This window comes from Euprymna scolopes, chromosome 26, assembly GCF_053919585.1.
Source record: "Euprymna scolopes isolate OS-2025 chromosome 26, ASM5391958v1, whole genome shotgun sequence".
NCBI classification, from domain to species: domain Eukaryota; kingdom Metazoa; phylum Mollusca; class Cephalopoda; order Sepiida; family Sepiolidae; genus Euprymna; species Euprymna scolopes.
Window position 1 is genome coordinate 80,892,174 of NC_136507.1, and position 12,764 is coordinate 80,904,937.

At 36.0% G+C, this 12,764-nt stretch overlaps 1 protein-coding gene across 2 annotated transcripts in view; it reads right to left on the bottom strand.

Moving 5' to 3' along the window:
* LOC145248219 (uncharacterized) overlaps window positions 1-12,764 on the bottom strand; it is a 501,013-nt gene that overhangs the window by 98,267 nt on the left and 389,982 nt on the right. For both annotated transcript variants that reach the window (XM_080110085.1, XM_080110086.1), the window contains one exon: window positions 762-872. In XM_080110085.1, the coding sequence (XP_079966211.1) occupies window positions 762-872 (111 nt within the window). The remainder of the gene's footprint in view (window positions 1-761; window positions 873-12,764) is intronic.

The following is a 12,764-nucleotide window of genomic DNA, read 5'->3' on the forward strand; positions in this document are numbered from 1 at the left end:
AATAATAGTTCAACACAAAATGGATATAAAGGTTCAACGAGGATTGAAAGACAGGAGAGAAAAAACACCAAACAGACTTTCAGTGGAAGGATGCAAAGGATTCTGAACCTTAAGAAGGCTTATTGCCACTCAAATTCCAGTTGTTAGGGAGAAGCAATTAGTAAATAGCTGTTGAAATAACGTAAAATGATTTGCAATGACTACTGAAAGAGTTGAAGAATGCTGGAAATCTGGAGAGACTGGTTGTCATTCAGACTCCAGGGAAACACTGCTTGTTATTACCAGTGAGCAATCACTGATAATTCTTGTTAGAACTCCTAGCAAATAAATAACATCTTATAACTTATAACTCGTTCGTTAATCGTTGCAAATCATTTTGCATTATTGCAACAGTTGTTTACCATTGGTTTCTTGCCGAACGGTAGTCAGAATAATCCAAATAATTCAAATTATTAATCCTCAAAAATTAAAGAAATACAAGAAATACAGGGTTACCCCCCATAAAAAAAAAACAAGCTAAATGGAGGCCATCTAGAACATTTACTGTAGAACGGAGAAAAGGAGAAAAAAAGGCCAAAGACCCTAGTGTTTTGATGTGATGTTTTGAATATAATAAATTAGTTATGGCCAAAGTTTCATCATTCGGACAAAACACTAAGAAACGGGGCCTAATTAGAGTTGGGGCCCGTTTTTTTTAGGGGGAGGTCACCCTGTATTATTTAAGAATCAATAAATAAGATTAAAACAAAATGGAAACTTACTTTTCTGATTTGATCGATTGCTTCTTTAAGATTTTGGTAATCCGTTTGGGTTTCGTCTGTTTTTTCAAGCAGATTTGATAAGTATTGTTCGTATTCTAAAATCCGATGACACTGAAAAGAAAAAAAAAAAACAAATATTAAATATTATCTTTTCGTGTAGGATGATAGAATCTCTGAGTAATTTCAGAAATAAATTGGTATATGTTTTTGTGTGTGTGTCCTTATCGCATATATAAAATAAAGTCAGAATTTCCCCTATTCCTTTGAATTACTTAAACAAATTCTATATATAGAATTTTCCTTCGTGTGTGCTTTAATAACTCATTGATACATGCTTGAAGAAAATAAAATAGTTTTATCCAGATAAGAGACTAGGGAGATGGTTATGTAGCGATTGCGATTACAGATAACCAGAATAGCAGCAGCAGCAGCAGCGATATCTCTTTGGTTTATAAGCTCAGTACGGATTAGTGCAAATATTCAACTTTCCTTCTGACTTGCCCAAGTAGAAGTCATCTCTCGGGCCAACTGAGCATGTATCAAAGAGGAGTGGATGACTACTTATTTGTTCTCTCTCTCTCTCTCTCTCTCTCTCTCTCTCTCTCTCTCTCTACCTCTACCTCTCTCTCTCTCTACCTCTCTTTACCTCTTTCTCTCTCTCTTTATTTTCCTCTGTCTCTCTTCCTCATCATTAAATTCAATTCATATTTGTATTTAAAAAGTTACTTCCTGCCCGTTAGGGGAACTAATTTAATTTTTAATAAGTTACCATTGTGTAGTCTGTAAGAAAATTATTTTAAGTTCATCTTGAAAACAAAGAGCGATTGCCTAGAAAACTGTATTTCCAAACTTGTGTGATATTTTCGGTCGCATAAAAAGGCAAAAAGGAAACAAGTATAGCTTAGGAATTGACGTGACATGTATTACTGAAATCGGGGAGATCACGCATATTAACTTACTCGAGACATTGTTTGTTGTCTACGTCATGACCCGTCATAGGAAATAAACAGTGCTAGTAATGACCCTCGCTTAATTATGTTTTTTTTTTTTTTTTTTTTTTTTTTACAAAGGCATCACCACATTATCAAGGCCCAGAGGCCACTCAAGGATAAGGGTTAAAGAGTGTACAGTAGAAATTGGTCAATATAGTAATCATTAGTAATGAAAATTTGGTAAATTTGATAACTTATATGGAACGGCTCATCAAGAACTTATTTACTTTAGACTTGAACACAACCATATTGTAGTCAGCCGGAAAGCAGGAAAACGGAAGACAATTCCACAGGCGTGAAGTTCTAAGAAAGAAGCTTTGTTCATGGAATCTACGTTTAGGTTTAGGCACAGATAAAGAGTGGGGGGAATTATTGATAGTGTTTACAGCTAGACAAGTGTTTCTTGTGAAAGTTTGGCGAGGGGGGACCATAGATTGAAGCTCAGTTGAACACTTTCCATGAAAATAACGATACATCAGAGACAAACTCGCAACATCTCTTCTGTGAGATAGAGGTTGCAAGGAGGAGAAAAGGACATCTCCTACGAGGCTACGAAGTCTATTTTGAACTCTATCAAGGCAGGACAAGTCCTTTCTAGCAGCTCCTGCCCAGATGTGGCAACAGTATTCCATCCTTGGACGTAATGTTCAACGATTTATTGTTTTTTTTTTGTTCTTTTTTACTTGGGGGGGGGGTCAACACTTATCAAGGCCCAGAGGCCACTCGAGGATAAGGGCTAATGTGTATACATTAGTTATTGTGATTTTAGCGTAGTAAAAATTAGTGGAAATTTTATAACTTAGGAGGACGGTTCAACAAGACTATTTCAACATTTCAATATTGTCTTTTAGATATAATAAATAAAGATATCCGTACACTGACTTTTTTTTTCAAATAAATATGTTTATTTACGCTTTTTTCGCCCAGATACTCTTTGAAATACGTCCAATTCTGTTTTTTTTTTCTTGAATTTATTACGTGTGAAAAATTCGTGTTACATTTCAGATTCGTTATTTCTGTGAAAATGTCTCTGTAAATAAACATATTTTTTAAAAAAATATATGAAAATAAATATATTTATTTGAAAAAAAAATATATGTGAAAAATTCCTAAAAGTAAATAAACATATTTATTTGCAAAAAATATCTGTAAAAAACCATAAAAGTCAATAAATATATTTATTTGAATAAAATTATATGTGAAAATTTCATAAAAGTAGATAAACATATTTATTTGAAAAAAAAAATATATGTGAAAAAAATCTAAAAAGTAAATAAACATTTATTTGAAAAAAAAAATACATGTGAAAAATGTATAAAAAGTAACCCTTTCCCATAAAACACACAAAGTGAAAGGGTGAACCTGAGGTCAACTGTTCGTTCTAGTGGTTTTTTACAACTATGTTTTCGGTTTTTAATTTTTTATAATCTATAATATAAATCTTACCTGTCTGTTTAAATTTATGTATGTATGTATGTATGTATGTATGTATGTATGTCAGGTCATGTCATATGCTACTGGTACCATGTAACCCAGTACTACCTGCCTCATGGTCGGGTCACCATCGACTAAACTGGTTCCCCCACCAGATTTGTTTGGTGAGGAGGATGGCTAGTCTCCCTGAAGGATTAAAAACATGATTTTCCAAAGGGCGAATGAACCCTTTTTCGGGGTCAACGGCCAACTAGCACCGTGTGTGTTTGCGTGTATGTATGTGTGTGTTGGTGTAGAGAGGGCTCCCGTAAGCCATGGTGAAGATAACCTTTCTAGGAGAAGCAAATCTCTGATTTAAAAAACTGTAAAGCGGGAGATCAGTACCCGCATTAAGCTGGTCTGCAGTTTAACTTGTTGCTGACTATCTTGCTCTTGCTTGTTGCTGGATTTCAACATTTTGAACCGAGAGAGAGACTTAGCTGTCATACAAAGCTAAGACTCTGTAACATCATCTGTGTATAGATACTCCCTCAGACATTTGTCTATTAAAATGATCCTGTGGTGATGGAAGTCATTTTTGGGCTCATGGACTTAAAGTGTATGAGGGAATGGCACTCGTCTGACAAGACATTGCAATCATCATGTATGTATGTATATCTCGCAAAAACTTTCGACAGAGGCGACGGATCCTGACAAGATCATTATTATTTTCAATCTCAACATCTCGGACGACAAATAGCGAAAAATTGACCAAAAACATTAATTCCTTCATTTTAAACTCGGACGTTTTGTCCAAGGAAGGGTCGATTTTTTTCGCCGACATTGTTAAAAACAAAATAAGTTTACAAATATTCTTATTTATTATACTTAAAAACAATATTACAATGAAACAAACAAAAAGTTGTGGACCTTTATTTTTAGCAGGGATGTTCTCGCTTTCAGTTATGCTTTTAAAAAATGTTTTAATTATTCTCATTCGCTGCAGTTTATAATTAACTTGAACAACACCCTTGAATTCTTGACATAGATATTTTTTCTAATAAATATATTTATTTAGATATTTTAATTAATAAACATTTATTTAAAAAAAAATGTACGAATATATTTTTCACATATAACTTTTTTTCAAATAAATTTATTTAGATATTTTTCGAACGTATGTTTATCTATAGACATATTTTCACAGGAATAACGAATATAAAATGTAATATCCTATAAGGATCGTAAGAGATTGTGCAGGTTTGCAGATTGATTAAAAGACGTAATTGGGCGTATTTAAAAAGATATTTGAAAACAAGACGTAAATATTTAAATAAATATTTATTAAAAAAAAATGGACGAATATTCTTATCTTATTTAAAAGCAATATTTTCTATCAAAAAATTGTGTGAAAAATGAAATAAAACAAACAAGAAATTGTAAAATGTAATTGAGTGAAATAAACAAATTTATTTGAAACAAAACAAAAACAGTTTGCGAATAAACAAATTGATTGAGGTTTTGAAGCTGGTTTAGTACATTTTCAAGGCAGGGTAGAGTGACCTAGACAGTTCTTGGCCAAATGTGTCAACAGTACTACATTTTAGGATATAGTTGGCTCTTATACAGGTAGAGGACTGTGTAGCAAGCGAAATACCTTCTGGAGCGGTAGAATAATGCAACTATTTTACCAGTGACCTTGGCCACAGATTTAATGTAAGTTTTTCATTTCAGGTCGGAAGTGAAGGTCAGACCCAGAAGCTTGTCCAAGCATGGAGCCTCTTTGAAACGAGAGTCATTCATATCAGTTGGGGCTAAGTGGGGATCAGAGAATTTATGGTGAAAAGATAGCTTGGGTTCGGATGCATTAAAATTAACCAACCACCTTTTGCCCAATTGCACCACATGCTCAAGATTGGAGGAGAGAAACTTGGTCGTTGTTGGCCTTTGAAGTGTTGCTGTTGATGGCAATGTTGTTTGTGTTTATGTCAATGAACTAAATATGTGATTTAGCAGATCATTGATAAGAAAAACAGTTGGAGCCAGGATGAAACCTTGAGGCATGCCTGTGTTGATACTTTGAGTTTCGGACATCTGCCGCTCGATGACTACTTGTAAAAACCTACCTTTTTTTTTTCTTTACAAGGGAGTCACCACTTCTTCTCAACCATGGAATCTTTTCTCTCCAATTCACTATTAACCATTACTAAACTATCACCTTACATTCATATTAACTCTTATCCTCGAGTAGACTTCAAGCCTTAGTGAATTGGAGAGAAAAGATTCCATGGTTGAGAAGATATTTCCAGATATTTCATTTTCAGTTTGGATTATTTCTCTTTTTCCCTACATTAACTTACAAAATTGTAAATTTAAAAATACTCTCGGTGAACTAAAATGCACTAGTGTCTAAATATTTACCGCGTCAGTGAACAGTTTAACTCAATCATGTTTTTAATTTGATTTGGTGTGGTTGGAAAAAAGATTTTGCCACAGTATCAAAACATATTGTCTAAAGATCTGCTTGTAAACTAGTGTTTTATGAGTGGTTGGTGAAGTTTGTTCAAACAATGTACACGGTAGAACGTTAAAATGTACACGGTAGAACGTTAAAATGTACACGGTAGAACATTAAAATGTACACGGTAGAACGTTAAAATGTACACGGTAGAACGTTAAAATTGTTGTATTAAAGAAAACAACACTACAGCTTTATTTTGAAACTTTTATTGAAAAAAACAATTCAGGTAACTTCATTATGCAGTAGAGCTGGCATCTATTCAATGTAGCCGCCTTCAGCCTCAATCACCATCTCGATACAGATCCAGAACTGGAAGCATGCCTTTTCCACAAGTGTCGATAGGAGATCTGCAAATACTCAGCAGATGGCGGAGATCAGGCTGGCTTTAGAATTGTAGGAGGTCATGTTGGTGATGTTTTCAGCATATGACCAAATGAAGTAGTCCAGTGGGATCAGGTCGGGAGAGGAGGGTACAAAGTCGTAGCTCTCCTTCTGAAGTCAAGCTTAGGTTTCTTTGAACTTGTGGGCCGGTGCTGAGTCCTGCTGCCACACTCAGGGTCTGCCAGCGGCCACCTGATTGCACCAGGGGATCACCACACTCTTCAGCACATCCAGGTACACTTTGGTGTTGACTTCAAGCTGACTTTGAAGATATGAGGTGGCATGATGTAGCCCTCACTTAAAACCACACCAAAGACTATAATCATGGATTATCCGATGCATTGAGCTTTGACTCAAGCATTGAACCATCAGGATTTTTATTTTAAGGGTGCTGGCAATGGTCCTGTTGTCAGAACTTGGATTGGTAGAGAGCATGAGTTGTACAGCGGCGCATCTCCGATCTCACTTGTTGAACATTGTGTCACTTTTGAACATGATAGAAGGCTCCTGTCGCTGTTGGGATTTATACACAACTGGCTAACTAGTAGAAAAAAAAAACAAAAAAAAAACAAAAAAGAAAACCGGTTTTCATCAAATGGAAATGGAATCATATTGTCTTTTCTAGGGTGAAAATTTTATCGTTCCACCCTGTGCAGAAAATTAACAAAGTTATAAACTCAATGATAAAGTGTAAGTACGAAGGCCGCTGCTTTTCATCTCTGTCAGAAAAGTATTGTTCACAGAGTTTTGCCCAGGTTTTCCAAAAAGAGATGCTGCATACTGGTGATTTAGCACGTGCCTGTGAAACTCTTATATTGTCAAGTGGAAATCAATGCACAGATATAAAAAAAGAAAACAAGGGGCGTTCCGAAAGTAATGCGTAAGACTAAGCTGCTCTCCTTCAACAATTACAAGAAACCTCTCCAACCACAGATATCCATGACAAACAACACCCCACCTGAGAATTCTTCCTTCAAACTCCTCGGCTTAACATTCACAGTAAATATGAACTGGAATAAATACATTGCGGACATTGCGAAGGCTGCTGCAAAGAAGGTGCTCTTCCTATATCGTGCTAGAAAACTGCTTACATCTGAGTGTATCCTGTACCTCTATAAGGCCACCATTCGTCCATGTATGGAGTATTTTTCCCACATATGAACTGGTGCATCTACTATTAGTTTCTCCCTCTTGAATAGGGTCCAAAAAAGGTTCTCCAATCTAATAGGTCCCACTTTGTCAACTAGGCTCAAACCCCTGTCCCATCACCACAATGTTGCATCCCTATGCCTGTTTTACAAGAATTTTAATGGGATGTGCTCTAATGAACTCATCGCACTTGTGCCCTCTCGACGTACATATCCTCAACAAATCCGATTAGCAACAAACTCACACCCATTCACTGTTGAAGTCTCTAAATGCCAGAAAGTTTTCTACTCAAAAAGCTTCTTTCCTTGAACAGCTAAACTTTGGAATTCTCTTCCTGCTCCCTGCTTCCCAAACTGTACTGATATGCAGAAGTCCAAATACAATGTAAACCAACATCTTAATCTTTCTTATGCATGATCCCGATTAGTAGCCCTTTACGTCCTGGGTGGCAATATGCCTTGTTTGGGGTGAAGGTGAATAAAATAAAAATAAAAAAATGTCTCCTACTTTTTTTTATTCCGCTCAAACAGATCAGAGAGGATTGCAAATTTGCATTGTTATGATGAGTGAACTTATGCATTCATCACCTGAAAGTTTCATCTCTCTGTTGCAGATATTGACGGTGTGAGACTCTAAGAAAGCAATCTCTGTCATAAACATGCATTCGAAGCAGATTGAATTCCTGGCAAAAGTGCTTTGGTGATTATGCGGAGAATGACGCTTGTTGTGACTCTCGTCTGCACATACAGCACCTGGAAGTCCTAAATGGTCACCCATTTAGTACTGACCAGGTTCAACGTTGCTTAACTTCAGTGATCCAGTCGGAACCGGTGTGTGGATTTATTTGATTCCCCACTGAGCAAATTAGGCACAAGGCCGTTTTTTAATGTGGAGAGAGAGGGAGGGAAAATGGGGACCAGCTCCTGAGAAGTGGGAAATGGGAGCTGGATAGTGACAATTGGTATGAAGGGTTGCCCCTACATTGACCAAGGTCTGATATGTGGGGGTAATCCCACATATGGTCTTTGCTTGCAGTACCTGTCGGACAGATGGTATTTATTTGCTCCCCCACCGAGCAAATTAGGCACAAGGCCGATTTTTAATGTGAGGAGTGAAGGGAGGGGGAAGGGGAAAAGGGGACCAGCTCCCGAGAGGTGGGAAATGGGAGCTGGTTAAAGGTCAGGCATGTGGGGTTGCCCCCACATCTGGTCTTTGCTAGTCATAGCTAGTCATAGCTTGCAGTACCTGTCGGACAGATACTACACTTTGATCTTGTCGCCCGAGGCCACAGAGGGCCGGGCAGTGTGTCAACCTGATTATGACGCCCGGATTTGCATTCATAGACACACAAATACATAGATAGAGTTGCTTATTAAAACCTTCATCTTTGTTTTCCAGGCAATAATCCACAAAAAATTTTTCACCGTAACAGAATTGATTAAATAAGAGATTTGTATACGCTAAGGACTTGCCCAACAACGGACAAATTCTCATGACGTTGCTTTCAACTTTCATTAAATAAATCATTCATTTCTATCTAAAAAAAAAACAACAGATTTACATATAACAATTTTATCTTTTTAGATGACGTCATAGATGTTGTTTGTATCAGTTGAGGCACGGCCACCGAGAGTAAGAAGAAGGCCTGTTAAATGAAAAATGTCTGCAAGCCATGTAGGTAAGATTTGTCAGACTTTCAGACTGTCAGTACTATATGAGGGTCATTTGAAAAAGAGCAATAAAACATTTTTAAAAGAAAAAGGAACACAGTTGGATTAATACTGAAACTGAACTTATTCAATATAAAAGATAAATATTATCTATGTAAAATTAATTATTTTTTTTTTTACATAGGCATCAATACTGATAAAACTGAATTATGAATTTAGGGAACAAACAATTAAAGAAACATTAAACACAAATAGTTTTTGGTCTTCGGAACAAGATCACAGTGTAGTATCTGTTTTGATACTATACATTACCTTTTCTGTCCTCGATTGGTGGAGGAGAAATCTTTCATGACTGAGATTATTTTTGTTCCTATCCAGAGTGCCCCTTATTGGGAAGCTAGATTTTGCCCACAAGATTATATGTTGAAATATTTAAATAACTATTACTTTAAATACAGAAATTATATTTAAAGTTTTGGTTTTCTGTTCTTCTATGTGCATTTTTTCCCCATGTTTTTCATCAAAATGTGTAGCGTATTAGTTGTCTCACAAGCCATCATCACTGATTGCTCACTGGCAGTAACCTGTGGTGTTCCCTGGAGACCAAGTGACAACAAGTCCCCCAGATTTTCAGTGTTCTCCACCTCTTGACCACTTGTGCAGATGATTGCATGTTATCGTAACAATCGTTGTCACTGATTTCTCGTTGGCATCGGCCATTGGTGTTTCCTAAGGTTTGGGTGAAAAAATGTCTCCCCAAGGTACCAGATTTAAACTGCACACTTCGAGTGGAGATTTGGTTAGTACTCTCCCACCTAGGTCTTTCCATCCTCCCTGACCCTTCACAACTAGTTGGTGTGGTGCCAGTCGATGTCATCTACACCAGTTTTTTTTATTATTACTACTATTATTATGATGATAATAATAAGGGTGCTTGTGCAGTGTACGCACGTGTATTTTAAATATTATTTCCAAGTTAAATTAAATTTTGGGTTTGTATTACTGTACACATAGATTCGAAAAAATTATCAAAAAACAAGTATATAACAAATAAATGTTATCAAAGGCAAGATAAGTTACTTTTCTACCTATCTGGAAAGGATTTTAGTGGTTTTACTCACTTTAAAACGTGTAATCGCTTCAAAAATCATACAATGGTTATCGATATATTTTATTTGTTATATATTTGTTTTTTGACAACTTTTTCGAATCTATGTGTATAGTAAAACAAACCCATCATGTAAATTATTTACAGTTAAAGTGTTATAAAAAAATAAACACTTGAAGTTTTAAATATATTTCAAAGAAATAAATTACCCCCGGTGCTAAAATATTGCAAATTTACCGATCGTAAAAAAAAAAAAAACAACAAAAAAAAACTGCCGTGATAAATGCTAACTATATTTGGAAATACTCAGTGAAAAGTTTTATTTATAATTAAAAGAACGGACTGAAAAATATTATATAAAAATTGTTTGTTTTGCAGTAAAAACATAAATAAAATGAAATATTCGACTTTCTCTGATAGAAATTAAAGGTTCAAAAACTAGTTCACTTAATATATTTTGTTAGATTAAAATTCTCCCAATGTGCAATTATAATAATTATTATGCAAATGGAGAATTGTTCTTTCTCTCTAGAGCATACATGAACAATCGGTAACACATATTGGTAGCCATGGATAATCGGTAGCATATTTTTTGCCTGTTAGTGTGACCACGTTGTTGAATACCGGAAGCTGTCTATACCTACAAGTTAATCAGGAAGTGACGTTATGCTGTCATGTGCATCGGCCTTCTTTACTCTCGGTAGCCACGGTTGAGGATACTTCCTTTCCAATCAATCTGACAACGGCTTTGTTTTTACTGTCAGATTTAAGTATGGTTTTATTGCATATTCCTCGAAGATTGACTCGTCCTTCTTTTATCTTCTCTCTAAGAAGGATTTAGTTTATTACTAATCGCTTGAGGTGGTCGAGCTGCTAAAGCATTTTTGTCAGAGTGCACTTCACCATGAGCACTAGCTTTTCAAAACCTGGCCTGACCTTTGATCTAACCTCCTGCATGGGGAGGTAAATAAGCATTCATCTCTATAGGAAACCCTACCGTCTGCCTGTCACATGTGTTGTTGTCTCCCTTTGCATGAAGATAAAAAGAGAAAGAGTGGTCTCCCTTTCGTCTTCTTGTGGCTTGATAGCAACCTTCTGTCTCATGAGACAATGGTGTTGTGCATCTAGTCCAGTGCACTGCAGCATCTGCTGTGGCTGTTCAGGTCGGAGCTGGAGTTGTCTCTCTAAATGCAAGTCTGGGTGGGTGATGAAGAGACCTAGATTTGTCCAGTTACCTGGGTCCCCTCTCGGGTTTGCAGAGAAAGTCCGACAGAAAGGCAAGTCAATACGGTCAGAGCTGATGCAGTTGCAGGAGTTGCCAAAAAGATGTTGCAGTGCTTCACCATCCACCAATCAGGACGCCAAATAAGCTTTTTGTCAAGATTTACCCTTTTAGCTTTTGTCTTTCCCAAGGCATCCACAAGAGAATGGAGTTATTTGCACATAGCAGGTTCAAATTTGAAAATATTTCCAGTTTTGACGAAAATAACGGAGATCCTCATCCTAGTTATAGTTTTATCAAAATATCCTTAAGTGATTCTGATTAAAAATATTTGGGCGAAAGATATGCAAATTCTGTAACGGTGGAAAATCTTTTGTGGATTATTGCCTGGAAAACAAAAATGGGCGTTTTAATAAATGACTGTATCTATGTATCTGTGTGTCTATAATTGAAATTATATAAAAAGTAAACTAATATTGATAATATTCGTAGCAACACATAATTAGATTTGATTTGCTAATATATTAGTACTAGCAGGATAACCCGACATTGCCCGGAACTGAATGATGATCAATGAACGTTTCACACTCCCATATTTTTATTGTCATCAAAATTGGTGAAATCGACCATTTTTCAATCATATCGATTGATTGCCTGCTCTAGTTGGGGGCACATCGCAGTGCACCAGGAGGAAGCTCCCACACCCCTCGCAATGACTTAGTTAAAAATACATTGTAGTCTTCATTGCACTGTAGAGAACCTACTGTTGATTTTATAAAATTATTTTTTTCTATATGATGGCTTGTCTTAAAGTTTAAAATGCAAAAGTCAAGTATCAAGTCAAATTCAAGATGGCGTCTTATTCTCTCTTTAACACGGTAAGTGTGGGAAAAGATGTTATAAATAAAAAACCGGATAAAATACTGTTAAAAACTCGCTCAATATATGTTACCGTGACATAGGTTGACATATATTCGGCGGGTTTTTAATAGTATTTTGTATAGTTTCTTTATTTATAACACCTTTTTCCATACTTACGGTGTTAAAGAGGGTGTGAGACGCCATCTTGAATTTTCGAATACATCGGTAAACACTGTATGTTTTTCGAGCTGAATAAATATGTTACATTGAATAAAAACACAAAAAATATATCCAGTTAGGTAGAAAAGTAACTTATCTTGCCTTTGATAAAATTTATTTGTTATATATTTGTTTTTTGACAACTTTTTTGAATCTATGTGTACAGTAATACAAACTCCAGGGTTTTTTTTCCCTTTCTTTTCCGCCTTCACGTCACAGGTTCGAGCCTGCCTGCCTACTATCACTTATTTCTTTTGCTCAACACACACCTCCAAACACCTGGGCAATGCCGGGCACCCACGCTAGTTAAAAATATATTTAGACTGTATATTCTTATTAATTTAATTATTTATTTAATATTTTACTTGGGAGTCACCACTTATCAAGGCCCGAAGGCCACTCGAGGATAAAGGTTAATGGATTGGGTAGAATTTGATTATTTCTATGAACAGCTCAACAAAAACTTG